Genomic DNA, 16,982 nt, shown 5'->3' with positions numbered 1-16,982 from the left:
ATAAACTTGTAATTTGTGCAACTTAATATCAAAATAGGTAAACAAGTATATATATATATATATATATTATGAATTTTTAAAATTAAATAGATGCCCACTAAATTGGTGGGAAATGCCATTTTGAATTTCTTTTATTATTTTAATTGTTTTGTTTATTTTATTTCCCCGACGTTGCCTCATTTCGTTCCTCAATTTTACAACACGTTATCAGCACGAGCCTCTGTCATTTCCCCTGTTGAAGGTAGGTTCCAAAGGTAGGTAATTTAATTTTTATTTTTCAAGTAATATGTTGTTTTCATATGTTAAATCCCTAATTTGAGTATTTTTTTTTTTGTGATAGTGTCACCATGACAAATTTGACCAAATTAGAATTTGCCGCTCTTGATATCAATGGCAATAATTATTTGTCATGGGTACTAGATGCTGAAATCCATCTTGATGCCATGAACCTGGGAGAAACCGTCAAAGAAAGAAATACAACCACAAGTCAGGAAAAGACAAAAGCCATGATTTTCCTTCGTCATCATCTTCACGAGGGGTTGAAAATGGAGTATCTGACAATAAAAGACCCCCTTGCCTTGTGGCAAAATTTGAAAGAAAGATATGATCATAAAAAAACAGTTATTTTCCTAAAGCTCGTTATGAATGGATGCATTTGAGGCTCCAAGACTTCAAATCAGTAAGTGATTATAATTCTGCACTATTCAAAATCAATTCGAAATTGAAGTTATGTGGAGAAAATACTGATAGTGATATGCTATAAAAGACATGCTCAACCTTTCATGTCTCGAATATACTCTTGCAACAACAATATCGAGAGAAAGGTTTTAAGAAATATTCTGAGCTCATATCATGTCTTCTAGTTTCTGAGCAAAATAATGAGCTATTGATGAAAAATCATGAATCTCGACCAACGGGAGCAACGCCATTCCCAGAGGCGAATGCTGTAAATTTCAATAATAGTGGTCGAGGTCGAGGTCGAGGTCGTGGTCGAGGGCGTGACCGTGGCTGAGGAAGAAATAATTTTTCATTTCGTGGTGGGCATTATAATCGTCCAAATTTTAAAAGAACCACACGAAATGTTGATCATAAAGGAAAAGCTCCACAAGATCAGAATTCCATAAGTGTTGAAAATAAGTGCTTCTGATGCGGTATGACTGGGCATTGGGCACATATTTGTCGTACGTCGAAACACTTAGTGGATCTTTATCAAGCTTCCTTGAAAGAAAAAGGAAAAAATGTGGAAGCAAATCTTGCCTACCAAGATGGTGATATCTTTGACGCTGCCAATATTACAAGTTTGAATGTGACTGACTTTCTTGAATCTCCTGAAGAACAAATTGGCACATTGAGCACAATGGATGGAACATCAAGTGCTTCTTTTGATTTTGAGAATATTCAGAACTAATGTTTTTTTTATATCTTTTATGTATGTTTTGTATTTCAAGTTTTTTTTTTTTTTCTTCTTCTTCTTCCTTCTTCTTATTGTAATTATTTTGTTTAATGAAGAAGCATGGACAGTTTTCATATATTGGATGACTCGAAAATGAGCAATGGTGATCTATGTCTGGCAGACAGTGCAACTACGCACACAATACTGAAAAGTAGACAATATTTTTCTAAATTGACAATGCTGAAAGCAAAAGTCAATACTATATCAGGTTCTGCAAACTTGATTGAAGGTTTTGGAAAAGCACATAATTTTGCCTAGAGGAACAAAATTTACAATTGACAATGCATTGTTCTCTAGTCAATTAAAGAGAAATCTACTGAGTTTTAAAGATATACGTTGCAATGGTTATCATATTGAGACTGATAATAAGAATAATATAGAATATCTCTATATTATATCTATTGTCTCACATAACAAACGTATATTTGAAAAGTTGCCTGCTTTATCTTTTGGATTATATTATACTCATATACGAGTAATGGAAACATATGCAACTACGAACATGAAGTTCATAAATCCAGATATATTTACCATTTGGCATGACCGATTAGGTCATCCTGGGTCCATAATGATGAGAAGAATCATTGAAAATTCACATGGACATCCATTAAAGAACCAAACGATTCTTCAATTTAATTAATTATCATGTGATGCTTGCTCTCAAGGCAAATTGATCATTAGACCATCACCATTTAAAGTAGGGACTGAATCACCTACATTTTTAGAACGAATTCATGGTGATATATGTGGACCTATTAATCCACCAAGCGGTCCTTTCAGATACTTTATGGTGTTAATAGACGCATCAAGTAGATGATCACATGTATGCTTATTATCAAGTCGAAACCTTGCATTTGCAAGACTACTTGCTCAAATAATAAAGTTACGAGCACAATTTCCTGATTATACAATTAAAAGTATTCGTCTTGATAATGCCGGTGAATTTACATCCCAATCATTTAATAATTACTGTATGGCAATTGGGATAAATGTTGAACATCCTGTAGCTCATGTTCATACACAAAATGGTTTAGCATAATCATTTATAAAACAATTGCAGTTAATTGCAAGACCATTACTTATGAGAGCTAAGCTTCCTACATCTGTATGGGGACATGCTATTTTACATGCAGCGTCACTCATACGCATTAGACCAACATCTTATCATAAATATTCCCCGTTACAATTAGCTTATGGCCAAGAGCCAAATATTTCCCATCTGAAAACTTTTGGATGTGCAGTATATGTTCCAATTGCTCCACCACAACGTACTAAGATGGGTTCTCAAAGGAGGCTAGGAATATATGTTGGATTTGATTCCCCATCAATTATTAAATATCTTGAACCTTTGACGGGTGATGTATTTACTGCACGATTTGCTGATTGTCATTTTAATGAGACAAATTTTCCAACATTAGGGGGAGAAATAATGAAGTTGGAAAAAGAAATTACATGGAATGCATCGTTATTGTCTCATTTCGATCCCCGTACAGATCAATGTGAACTTGAAGTTCAGAAAATAATTCATTTGCAAAATATAGAAAATCAATTACAAGATGCATTTATTAATGCCAAGAAAGTGACCAAGTCACATATACCAACTGCGAATGTTCCATTGAAAATTATTATCCCAATGCAGAAAGTTGTCATTAATGAATCTGCAACACGCCATAAGCGTGGTAGACCAATGGGTTCCAAAGATAAAAATCGTCGGAAAAGAAAAATAGTCAATAATCAAAATGACACAATTGAGAATGAGAATATTCCAGAAGAAATCCTAAACATGACTACTCATAAAAATATTGAGGAAAGTCAAGTACCTGAAGATAATAATGAGATTTCAATGAATTACGTTATGACTGGAAAAAGATGGAACCGAACTAATGTAGTTATTGATGACATTTTTGCTTATAATGTTGATATTGACATTTTATCTGAAAATGACGATTGTGAACCAAAATCTATGAAAGAATGTCAACAGAGAAAAGGTTGGCTTAAATGGAAAGAAACAATCCAGGCAGAACTTAACTCACTTTCAAAACGTCAAGTTTTTGGACCAGTAGTCCGAACACCGGAAAATGTTCACAAATGGGTATTCGTAAGAAAAAGAAATAAAAACAATGAGATCACAAGATATAAGGCAAGATTGGTTGCACAAGGTTTTTCACAAAGACCCGGTATTGATTATGAGGAGACATATTCTCCTGTGGTGGATACAATTACACTGAGATATTTAATTGGCATGACTGTGTTTGAAAGTCTTGACATGCATCTTATGGATGTAGTCACTGCATATTTATATGGATCTCTTGATAATGATATTTATATGAAAATTCCTGAAGGATTTAAAGTACCCAATTCTAATGCTCGGGAATTGTATTCCATAAAGTTACAGAGATCATTATATGGATTAAAACAATCAGGACGAATGTGGTACAATCGTCTAAGTGGATATTTGTTGAAAGAAGGATATAAGAATAATCCAATATGTCCTTGTGTTTTTATAAAGAAATCACAGTCGGGATTTGCCATTATAACTGTATATGTTGATGATTTGAATCTAATTGGAACTTTTAAAGAACTTTCAAAGGCAATAGAGTATCTTAAGAAAGAATTTGAGATGAAAGATCTCGGGAAAACAAAATTTTGTCTTGGCCTACAAATTAAGCATTTAGCAGATGAGATATTTGTACATCAATCAACTTATACAAAGAAAATTTTGAAAAGATTTTATATGGATAAAGCGCACCCATTAAATATTCCAATGGAAGTTCGCTCACTTAATGTTAAAAAAGATATATTTAGACCTCGAGAAGATAATGAAGAGCTTCTTGGTCCTGAAATACCATATCTTAGTGCAATTGGTGCACTTATGTATCTGGCTAATAACACAAGACCAGATATAGCATATTCAGTTAATTTATTAGCTAGATATAGTGCTTATCCTACAAAAAGACATTGGAATGGGATTAAGCATATATTTCGTTATCTTCGAGGAACGACTGATATGAGTTTGTTTTATTCAAACAAATCAAATTTTGATCTAGTTGGATACGCAGATTCTGGATATTTATCTGATCCACACAAAGCTAGATCTCAAACTGGTTATTTGTTCACATGTGGAGGAACTGCTATATCATGGTGATCAGTAAAACAAACCATAACAGCCACCTCCTCAAATCATGCTGAAATTCTTGCAATTCATGAAGCTAGTTGAGAATGTGTATGGTTAAGATCAATGACTCAACACATTCGTGAAACATGTGGTCTATCATCTAGTAAAAATCTTCCAACGATACTTTACGAAGATAACACAGCATGTATAGCTCAAATCAAAGGAGGATATATTAAAGGAGATAGAATAAAACATATTTCACCAAAAAATTTCTATACTCATGATCTTGAAAAGAATGATACTATTATCACTGTTCAACAAATTTGTTCGAAAGATAACTTGGCAGATATATTCACAAAGGCATTACCTACAACAACCTTTGAAACATTGGTGCGCGACATTGGAATACGACGACTCAAAGATCTCAAGTGATGTTTCCATGAGGGGAGTTAAATATATTGTATTATTTTGGGTTTATTAGATTATATGAAATATAAACTCTTTTTCCTTCACTAGGTTTTTTTCCCACTGGATTTTTCCCTAGTAAGGTTTTAACGAGGCATATTTCATATATACAATGGCCATCTAAGGGGGAGTATTATGAATTTTTAAAATTAAATAGATGCCCACTAAACCTTGCTTAGTGTCCAAATCTTGAGGTGTCTCATAATCCATGCTCCATATGTCCTCTATGTGTTTTTTTCATAACCCCATATGTTCCATTATCCATGCCCCATGTGTGGAAACCCTAATGCCCCATATGTCTCAATTTTAGACATTATTAGTGTCATTAAATCACATCACATGCTTTTCCATGGCCTATAAATAAGGTCAATGTGGTGCTCATTGTTAAGGTGAATTAGTGAGAAATTAGTTGTGAGAAATTAAGGAGAAATTTGGTGGGAAATCAAGTTTGAAAATTGGTGGGAAATGCCATTTTGAATTTCTTTTATTATTTTAATTGTTTTGTTTATTTTATTTCCCCGACGTTGCCTCATTTCGTTCCTCAATTTTACAACAATATATATATATATATATGTGGGTCAATGTGTTCGAAAATTATCTTTATATAAATTTAAGCCCCAAATAAAGTTCTAGATCTGACTATGGCCATATATCCACGATTCCATTAATGAATCTGTCATTGACGTTATCACTCCTCCCAATTGGCTCACCATAATTCCTCTTCTTCTTCCTCGCCACCATTCTCTATTCCGATTGCAGACAGCAATGCGCTGTCGTTATTGGGAGCGTAGACCCCTAAATTTGTCTGACATTCTATTTCATTGTTTTTTTATCATATATTTTTAATTTAATTTAATTAATTATTTTAGTTTTAATTCATAGTATTTTTCTTTCTAGAATTTTTGTTTACCTTTGTGGCAAATATTTTTCCTCTTGTTAACACACGAACATAAAAAAGCAAAAGTATTTGGTTTTAATAAGATTTTTTTCAGATAAAAATCTTTTCAATTAATATAAAATAAATTCTTACGAAGTTTTATATTTGATTTAGTGTAATTTGGATAAAAATAAAATTTTTTAATGATTTCATTAAAATGATAAGATTTCATTGATTGTGTAATTAATAAAAATATTTTTTCCATTTGACTCAAATGTTTAATATTTTTCTTAAAAACAGTTTTGTATTCACTATGAATAAGTGGTGATAGGTGGTGGTGGTTTAAGTCAACGGTCCGAGAACACATCACAGGGAAAAAAAAAAACCTACCATTCCTCTTTCATCTTGATCTCTCTCTCCCGGTCTCTCTCCTTTTTCTTCCTTGAATTTTTTATTCTTCTTTGTTTTCTCTTTTTGTTTTCTATTTTGCTATCACTCTCTCTATTTTACGTTTTTTTTCTCTGACTCTTAAATGTTCTTCTTAGACATGATATTGTCCGTTTTGTGCAGCTTTTTCACCCAAAAGGTCTCGTGGAGATAATTGTCTTCATCTACATTTGATGGATCATTCTCTTCTCTAATGGTCAATATAAGACTTTGTTTACATTACCCTTACAAACCCAACAAAGTGAACAAGTAAAAATCAAAGTTTCTTTTCAAGGCAGTAAGTTTTGACGTTTTCATCCAATAAAAATCTAAAATAGATTGGTTTAATTCGTCATATCTTGTTTTAGTCATGTTCTAATTATGAGTGTAATTTTATTTCATTCATACTTTAGGATACATTTTCTTTGTTTTATTTTATCTTGTTTTTGTTCTTGTTTTATTCCTTTATCCCTATTGCTAATTTATATATTATATTATTGTTATTTGAATTATTTGTAACATGAGATTTTATTGAATAGTTTCTAACATGTTTATCTAGATTAAGCGCATATGATTTTTATCAAGGTGTGTATAGGCACATTGTGCCAAAATTTATCGTGATATTATTTGATAAATATTTTAAATTTTATTAAAGATCTTCGATTCAAATTTTTCAAAAGGGAACTTTCAGATGATGGAACCTCAAAATATCCTATTTCAAGAGGCATTCCATTGATCTTGACCAAGAATTTATTTCTAATACATTTTCTAATGAGATTGTATATTTGTAGTCGTTATCTCGTTTATCTTCTTATTTGGCTTGAAAAAGTAATTGAAATAAATTGTTTGCATTTTTTGTCATAACAAAATTTATCTTTCGGAAATAAGAAGAAGATATATTTCCATTTGTAATTTTTCTTAATAATAGAAACTTTAAGGAAAAAGATATTTTTTATGATATTTCTAAAAATGAACAACCCAGATCTTTTTCTTTAATGTTTTCTAATAAAATTCCTAGATAGAAATGAGGGATTTAAGAGGTTGGTTGATAATGAATTTATTTAGGGAGGACCAATTAAATTAAAATAATTAAATTTTTTTCACTTTAAGCTACTAATAATTATCATAATTATTATTTATCTTTTGACATTGCCACCCATAATTGACATTTTTCTCTCCCTGTTTTTTTTAATCTTAAATGAGAACAAATTTTAACGGATCCGATGATGAACCATACACATGAAACTGTCATGTCATACTTCCGTTAAATCTAACATAATATTTAACGATAGGGACTAAACTATGACCAATTACAAAGTACAAATATTAAATAGTTACTTTTCAAAGTTAAAAGATTAAATCGTTACTTTTTAAAGTTCAAATATTAAATCAATACTTTTGAAAATTCAAAGACTAAATCGATCCAGTTAATGAAGGATCTTAAGACCCAACAACGTGATTTTTAACCACGTATATATTTTTTTATGGAGAATTTTTAACGAGATTAAAAATGATGGTTTAACTTTCATTTTAATTTAGAAACGGTAATTTTATATCGGATATGTTCATGAAATTTGAAAAATGTAAAATACGTTAAGGGTCTGTTTCAATACAAAATGAAAAATTTAGACCTATTAGACATATGGCGACATCATACATCTTAGGTTGATACATGAGTTAGTCTGAATAAATTGTCACATAGCATTGAGCTCAAAATTAGTGTCGGAAAATTAGATGCTCCAAAACAATTTCCCCTTCCACAGTTATATCTAATAAATCACAATCACACAACACAAATAAGAGATTGAAAGGAAAAGCAAAAAATGGCAGAAAAATTTATGCTGGTTCACCCCAACCGTTTATGGGCTACATCCAGTCTTCCGCTCAAATGCGAGTTTCAGTAATAAATCAAGATTGGATACAAAGTATCTCCCCAAATATTCACCATCACTAAACCCACGGTATACAAACTCGTTTCCACACACTGCCCACAACCACTCAAATCTTTTTTATTTGGATTCTGTACAAAATAAACCTTAGCAAAAGAATTCTATTTATAGGAGGCCAAATATCATAATCCTTGAAAAATAATATTATAATCCTTATAAGAAAACAATATTATAATCCTTATAAGAAAACAATATCCTATTCCTTGCAGGAATCCGTAGTAGTGTTGGAAATCATTTTCTTCCTAGAACACGAGTTTTCTGTTTTTGCTCCATTATCCCAACAATCTCCCACCTAGAGACAAAATATTGATATTGCCTCCCACTGCACCGACAATGTCCCATCATCTTGGCAACCCCGCCAAGGCTTAGTTCTGATTGCACCAACAGTAACTGATCAACAACTGCTCGACCCCAACCCTGTAATTGCTCCGAAATTGAGCAATCCTAAGTAATCTTGTCTCCTAGACACTAGAGACACAACCACATGCTCACACTCGATCTAAGTGGTCCCTGATGCTTCCTTCCTTGATCGAACCCAACGACCTTTGAAGGAAGATTTCCTCTTTCCCTTCCCTGATGCTTTATCCTGACATTCTACCGAACACCTCACTAAGCTGTTCCCCTTTCCCTTTCCTCTACTTCCCAACTATTGTATTTGAACTAATGGCAGATTCTCCTGAACAGTCCTGATTGTCAATGCTGCTAATTCTTTCAAGTCTTCTCTTGAAATATTTACAGTCCTATGCATAACCTGTCTATCTGATCCTCTGGAAACGCCAAACCTCAATACGTATACTAAAGCTTCTCTGTGGCCAACAACCACTACCTCGAATCCCCTTATGAGTTTCCACCTATTTTTTACAAACTCACTTAAATAGCCTTCGTCATCCAACTTCCCCGCTGATATCAAATTTATCTCGAAACTGGGTATGTACCTGACACCATGCAAAACTAACTCGGTCCCACTATCACTCCTCCGACGAACCTCCATAATTTCTCTAACCTTGGAGAGTCTCCCATTCCTTGTCCTCATCATGCCATGACTGCTTGTCATGGGAGACGTGTACCAACTCCTGTCTGAAGATACATGCACCGATGCTGCACTGTCCACTATCCACTCTAATGATGGATCCACAAATGTTGTGTCACTCTCAACGCATGCTAACATTTCACCTGACAAAACATTTGTATGTATTTCCTTGGCTTAATCATCTTTTAAGCTTCTTGCAGTGTTTCTTGAAGTGACCCTTCTTGTGGTAATAAAAACATTCAACCTCGCCGCTCCCACTCCTGTTGCCATGTCTCTACTGTTTCCCATAATTCATCTTCCCTTTGCCCTTGCTCTGAGCAACCAATGCTGACTCCATAGAGTTCTCCCATAGATAAGTGGATGTGAAATTCTTCGCGCTCCTTTTTCTACGAACCTCCTTCACATTTGGAGTGTCACAGATATCTAAAAATTTCAAACTCTTGTCCCCCAACGAATTCGATACCGCCATCTTCATCGTCTCCCAATTTTCAAGCAAAGAGGACAGCGGTTTTATAGCTTTCAGCTCATCTAAAAAAGTAATCCCTATCAATTCCAACTTGTTCATCATATTAGTAACCTCATTCATGTGGGAGTTCACTGAGGTACTATTGTACAATTTTATGTCCCTTGTGCAAGAATACACAATTGTCGTAGCAAGTAATAAAAAGTTTGAATCCACAGGGATTAACAGCTACGCACCTCAACAAATGCTTAAGAAAACTAACAAACTATAAAAAACATATAGAACAAATGAAACTGGTGGAATTTAACCACAGCAAGGTAAAAACAATTTACTTAAGCAGAAGCCAGAACTAATGCAAGATCCTGATCGATTATCACGAATACACAAATAAATGTCTAACTACTGAAGTAAAAGGGTAAGGGGGAAGAGTCTATGTGACTTCTTGTGGGCTTATGTAAAAATGCTATAGCTTTTATGATGATGGAAATACTGGCCAAACAAACACGGAGTCTTTCCAAACTCCCCAGATTTTCTGCTATTCAAGTTCTTAGACAAACTTGCCAGCATATCATTTCAGTTTATAACCTTGCTAGGTGAATCCTATTCTTAAGTACTCACTCTCTAACTCAAGTAGATCTAACACGAGTTAGAGATCTAACACGAATTGAAGCTAGATACATCTTATTACACTTTTCCAAGAATTAATAAGAAGATATTCCAACATATTGATCAAACATATTGAAACTAATAAAAACAATTTCAACTCAATATTCTTCGTCATTAATATTATACATCACAGATATCTAAAAATTAAAAGCCTCAAAGTTATGATTGAAACTAGTTACACGGGTGTGTACCTCACTTATTACAATACAACTCATTGACTCAATATATTTTAATGTCAGAAGGGTATTTTTGAAATAAGTTTAAAATTGAGGGTAGAATGGAAAATTTGAAAATAGGAGAGTATAATTGAAACCAACCCAAAGTCGGGAGAAAGTATAATTTAAGGAAGATATTTTGGAGAAAAAAATTGTACCCTTGTAAGGAAGATGCGGCGTGCGGAATTATAATAGAAACGGTTTAGACGAGAGAGAGAAATGGGTTACAGTTGGTTCCTGAAGAGCCCAAAGGAAGAAGAACAAGAAGTTCCAAACGGCGCCGTAAAAGGGGATTTCGAAGCCTTTCTGGAGGACAAGCTGCCGCCGCCGCCACCGGAGGCGGAGGATAACTTCTTGGCCTACGGCGGTCCTCCGGATTGGGGCTTGAATTTCGACTACGAGTACTTTCCAGTTCCAGTACTCTCTCAAACCAACATAGTCGGAGCCAACGAGGAGGCGGCGGCGGCGGCGGCGTTCGGTAGAGTCTCCGACGACGGCGATGGCAGGAAGAAGGAGGAGGAGGAGATTTCGCTGAAGTTAAATCTAAACTATGAAGAGGTTTTGGAGGCATGGTCCGGCCGTGGGTCTCTGTGGGCCGCCGCCGACGACTCTTCTCTTTCAAACTTAACCAATGCCGCTTATGTAAGTTCCGCTTACAAACTAACTCATCTCTCAAAAAAAAAAAAAAAAAAAAAAAATCTTATTTTTGTTTGATATATAATGTTTTTCTTTAAAATAAAAAAAAGTATAAATATCTGATAAATGTTTAATGGTGTATGTAAGTTCCGCTTACAAACTAACTCATCTCTCAAAAAAAAAAAAATCTTATTTTTGTTTGATATATAATGTTTTTCTTTAAAATAAAAAAAAGTATAAAGATCTGATAAATGTTTAATGGTGTTTATAGTTGATTTGCTAGTTTTTTAAATAGTAAAATACACATTTGATTCTTGAGTTAGGTTTTTATTTGGTATAAGTTTCAAAAAGTGACAGTTTGATCTAAACTTTAAAAAATTGTTCAAAATTGTTTTTTAAATTATTTGACCGTTAGTTAACTAATTAAAAAATGAGGTGACATAATTGAGTTGAAAAATTTTAAATGAGGTTGTGATATTAAATACTTTATATGATTTAAAATTTTCAAACTCAATTATGTAACTATTTTTTTCGTTAGTCAATAAGCTCAAGTACCCTTTAGAACCATTTTTTAAAGATCGGGGGTTAAACTGTCACTTTTTGAAATTTAAGGGCCAAATAAAAATTTACCCTCAAACTTAGGACTAAAAATTCCCCCTTTTATTTTTTTGTCTAAATTAGGTTTGTTTCTAATCACCGTTTTCCAATTAATTTCTTATAAAAACATTAACCTTTTAGCTAAATTTCAAAAATAAAAAGTAATTTTTAAAAACTAGTTTTTCGTGGGTTCTAAGAATTGAGTTATATTAAGAAATACTAGAGGACAAAACAAATTAACACATGTATTAAAATAGTGTATATAAGCTTAATTTTCAAAAAAAAAAAAAATTGTTATCAAGTGTACATTTTTGTTTTGTTTTGTTCTCTGAATTATGGAATTAATTTTATTTTGGTTTTTAAATTTTCAAAATATCTTTAAAAATAAAAAATAAAAATATATATAAAATTATCATTTGTGTGTTCAAAATTTGGTATGAAGTAGATGGGAGAGGTTCCAAGAATAGAAGAAGAACGAAGAAGAAGAGTATTGAGATACAAAGAGAAGCGCCACAACAGATTGTTCTCAAACAAGATAAGATACCAGGTTCGTAAGCTCAATGCAGAAAAAAGGGCAAGAATAAAGGTCAACAATATCACCAACTTCTTTATTCTTTTTCTTCTTTTGGGTCTAGTTTCCATTTTCGACTCACCGTTTTTCTTCACAGGGGCGTTTCGTGAAGACGGTTTCGTGAAAAAAGATCAAAATATCTCGACAACGTGAGCATAACATAACTAGTCAAGACATTTATCTTTTATTAAAAATGTTATACGTTCGAATTCCCACATCCACATTGTTGTTGAACTAAACGAAATATCTCAATAAAAGTATCTTAAACTTTTTATTCCTTGTTTTGTGAATATACTTTCTTTATCAATATTCAATGATGTCATCTCAAAACCACCCATTTACAAGGAGAGTCCTGACAGTTTTTAATTGCCATAAAATTTTAAAAATTGGAAAGTAGTGTTTATGAAAAAAACTGTGCCCACAATTTGTGATTATTTGTTTTTCTCAATCTTTTTTTTATGGTTTATAATGGTCATCCAAGCTCAAATTTATAGTAGTAGTGCTGATCAAAAGATCATGGATTCAATCTATACCTCGTATATTTGAACTAGAAATATTTTAAGAAAAGTATCTCAAATTTAATTTTTTCTTTCGCTGAAAATGTTTTAACAAAAAATTAACTTGGGCATAACTTAATATATATCATCGACTAAAATGTTATAAGTTGGAAAATCTACCCGTTACCAACTAAAAAAAATATCTCAACAAAAGTATCTCGAACTTTTTCTTTTTCATTTTTTGTGAATATACTTTCTTCATTCTACTAGTGAAAATATCTCAAGTTTTCAAACTTTTTCTTTTCTCTGTAATACTGAGAACTTTTTTCTGCGGCTTTCATTGTCGTGGACCTAAACTCCAATTTGGCCATTAAAAGATACGCTCTGAATTGACCAATTATTATAGCTATTGGATTTGCCCATCACGTTTTGGGGGTGTTTGGAACAGATTTACATGCTCTTTGATCGGAATGCCATTTTTTTTTTGTTTGAGTTTGTATAATTTAAATAGGGAAACTTAAATATGTATAATTTATATTTGAATTTGATTCATGACAAAATTAGCTTTTAAGATTTTAAGTCAATATATTTTTGTTGGGTTGACATTAATTATTCTTCTAAAGGAAGGTAAGAAGGAAAACTGAATTTCGTCGTCAAAAAACTATCGCGACGGAGTAACGGTGATAACCTTTTTGGCGACGAAATTCTACCCTTTAACGACGAATTTCGTCGTTGTCAAAATCTAAAATTCTTGCGGCGAGAACTCCAAATTTCCTTTCTTTTTTTTTTTTGGATAAATTATTTTTAAGAACATGTAGTTAAAAAAAACAAATAGAAGGGAAATTGTAGAAAATAAGACAAATTTTAGGTTTAGACTTTCATATCCATCTTTTCATTCATAGACTACTAGGATTTTTGTAAGCGTGAAATGCCTTTGTTGTCCTTTAAAAAAAAAACCCTAATTTTCAAGACCACCCACACATGTTTAAAGCATGCTTTGGACCCTAAAAGTTAAAAGAGATTTTTTCTAAAATGGCAGGAACGAAATTTCACACTTAAAAAGTCCTAATAATTAAAGTAGTCTACAAATAAAAAGACTTTTTAAAACCTTACAAGTTACACGTGGTCTTTATTTTAGACAATTTCTCCTAATAGAAATACGTAGTGAACCATATGGATCTCTTAAAAGTATGGTTCTAAATATCCGTCGACACATCTATATTTCCATCGACATATTCATATTTTTATAGGTTCGATATTGACATAAGGGATGAATTGACATTTGTATCACAATACAAGAAAATCGACAAAATAGGAAAAAAAATCAACAAAATGTCACTAATATATACATGATATTTAATATTAATTATTTTTAACTAATTTATAAATAGAAAAACGTTTATTTGTTAATTTAAAATATTTTTTTTCGATTTTTTTGATATTTCTAACTTTTACAAAAATATTCATCGATATCGACATTTTATTGATATTTACATCGATATTTCCATAAAATTGAGATCTCAATATTTCCATCGACGTCGACATTTAAAATCTTACTTAAAAGTGGATTTGTAAAACACTCTCTAAGAAATCTTTACCAATAAATCGCACTCTAAAAGGAGAAATCTTTACCAATAAATCGCACTCTAAAAGCACCTTTTATCTTTGAAAGAATTAAAGGTTTTGGTTCTTTTTATTTTATTTTAGAAAGTAAGTTTCTTGGAAAAAAAAGTTGAAAACAAAACAAAACAGAGAAGAGTAAATATTCCTACCATGAAGTAAGAATTGTCCATGCTTTCTAACTTGTTATTAAATTTATATATATAATATGAATAAATTAATAAAAGTAAATCGTTTAAAAATGTAATATAAAACATTTCTTACCAAAAGAGCTAAATAGTGTTGGAGATTTTTGTAGGGGATTTTTTGTTCCTTTTAAAATATAACATTGTAAACAATTTTAGTAAATTTGAACTATTTTAAAAAATTTTGCTTGCTTCCTAGCAACCTTTTTGGTAGATTTATCAAATTTCTTAAAAACGCCATACTAAATTCCAAAAATAATTTAGTTTTCAAAATTTTATTTTGATTTTGAAAACGTTTTAAAAATAGTAACCAAATAAATAAACATGGATGAAATTAATGTTTATGATCTTAAATTTTTAAAAATAAAAAAGTAAAAATAAAGGCATAACCATTTCCTTTTTGGTTTTCTGGTTTTTATAAATTGTATTTGATTTTTACCATTTATTTAATATTTCTTTCCCTTTCCTTAAAACATATTTGAATTTTTAGTTCAAAAATTGAATTTTTTAGTTTTCAAAATTTAACTTAGATTTTGAAAACGTCTTTAAAAGGTAGATAAATAATCAAAGAAATTTATAGATGGAAGTAGTGTTAAGGATTCCGCATTGAAAAGAAAATGGACCTTGTTTATCATATACGTGGACTACTCATTTCATTATCAATTGGTTTTGAGATGGAACCCAAAAAAATAGGATCCGACCAAAGCCAAATGAACCATGATCTTGAAAATCAGATAACTTTTTTACTTTTTTTTAATTAAAAATTTAATAATAGTTAGTAAAAGATCATATTGTTCAACGATAAATACCAAAGGATTTTGAGTTTTTGCTCCAAACTTGTGGAAGAGGAGTGTGAGATATTTCGTGGGAGGCAGCTTTTGCAGTCGTTTTCATTGCAACTATTCTCTCCTTGGTTTTCTAACTTTTTGGTGGTCCTACGAAATTGTAAAATGTTCACAATATTTATTACGTATTGTTTTAACACTAGTAAGAAACACGTGCGTTGCACGTAGAATTTTGTAGTTCTAAATTAAAGTAAAACAAATAGTACTTTTTAAGTTTATAATATTATCATTTTAAAGAAAGAAAGTGATTATATATAAATATAAATTCAAGGTATGATATTGTTGTAATAAAAGAAGATGATGAAATATTAGCATGGAAAGTAAGTACAAGTTTGAAGTGTAAGAAAGATGAAAAAGCACCAACGTGCAAGTTTTTTTTAATGAATGAACGTTCTTAATTTACCTATAATTTTCTTGATTATAAATTATTATATTACATTTTATCTTTGTTAAATTGTGTGACGTTAAATCATTGAGTTTGTTCATTCTAGAATGAAAAAGAAAGGTAAGAGTGGGAGAAAGAGTAAACTCTAAAAGGTCCAATCTGATGATATTGAGAGGGATAAAAATTGTTTGTTTGCCCTAACTTTGTAAAAATAATTACAACATTTCACATATATAAATCAAAAGCATCCATTCAAAAAATAAGCATCAATCGAATTTTGCTTTATCTCAATTCCATCGACCACCATCTCGACACATCGTACTCTAGAATTTCTTTCAATCTGAACAATGATAAATTTGGGGAAAGTGAACCGATGCCATCAACTCAGTTTTAATTTGGTTTCTCTTCACTATCAATTCTCCTCTCGATCACCCATATGTGCATTGTTGTTGTCGTTACTAAAGTAAGAGAGTAATCTTCATACATTCACACCACTTGGAAAATTTTCCACTTTGTTCTATCCACCACCTCTTGATTTTTGGTTGGCATGAGAAAGAGAGGACACATATTTATATATGGATTGGAAGGGGATTAGGAAGATGAAAGGATTAGGAGAGGATATGTGGTAGATGAAAGGAGTTAAAAAAAATCAATGAGAAAGATAAAGTTAATGAAAGAATAATTGAGAGGGAGAAGATTAGTATGAGAAAATAGGGGAATTTAGAGGGGTGGGATCCTGGCGGAGAGAAGAGATAAATTGAGAGAGAGAAAGTTTGTATTTAAATGACACAATTTCCATCAAAAGAAAAGTGAAAAGAGTTATAATGAGAGGACAAAAATGGTATATAGAGTTAATTATATAGAAGAAAGAGAGGAGAGAAAAACACTTCAAATTTTAGGAGTAAAAAATAAATTAAATAGCTGATAAAACTTTTCATATTCTAAACATTTTAAATACAAGATTAAGTGAAATTAGAATTTTAAAAG

At 31.6% G+C, this 16,982-nt stretch overlaps 1 protein-coding gene and 1 pseudogene across 2 annotated transcripts; both read left to right on the top strand.

Annotated features, from left to right (window-relative positions):
• Nucleotides 1-347: 347 nt before the first annotated feature.
• Nucleotides 348-1,012, top strand: LOC148212130 (uncharacterized; annotated as a pseudogene).
• A 9,770-nt stretch (nt 1,013-10,782) lies between these two features.
• Nucleotides 10,783-12,740, top strand: LOC111022043 (CCT motif family protein). Of its 2 annotated transcripts, none has more exons than XM_022299206.2 (3): nt 10,783-11,301; nt 12,338-12,439; nt 12,561-12,740. In XM_022299206.2, exons 1-3 carry the CDS (start codon nt 10,879-10,881, stop codon nt 12,585-12,587), a joined length of 552 nt encoding a protein of 183 aa, XP_022154898.1. In that variant the 5' UTR covers nt 10,783-10,878; the 3' UTR covers nt 12,588-12,740. The 2 variants fall into 2 exon arrangements, with proteins under 2 accessions (XP_022154898.1, XP_022154897.1); XM_022299205.2 differs by having other exon boundaries at nt 10,786-11,301; nt 12,338-12,478.
• Nucleotides 12,741-16,982: the final 4,242 nt, after the last annotated feature.

The sequence above is a fragment of the Momordica charantia genome (assembly GCF_013281855.1).
Source record: "Momordica charantia cultivar OHB3-1 chromosome 3 unlocalized genomic scaffold, Mcharantia_2.0 BLBB01000003.1, whole genome shotgun sequence".
Lineage (NCBI taxonomy): Eukaryota > Viridiplantae > Streptophyta > Magnoliopsida > Cucurbitales > Cucurbitaceae > Momordica > Momordica charantia.
This window is presented reverse-complemented; position numbering and strand designations above follow the sequence as displayed.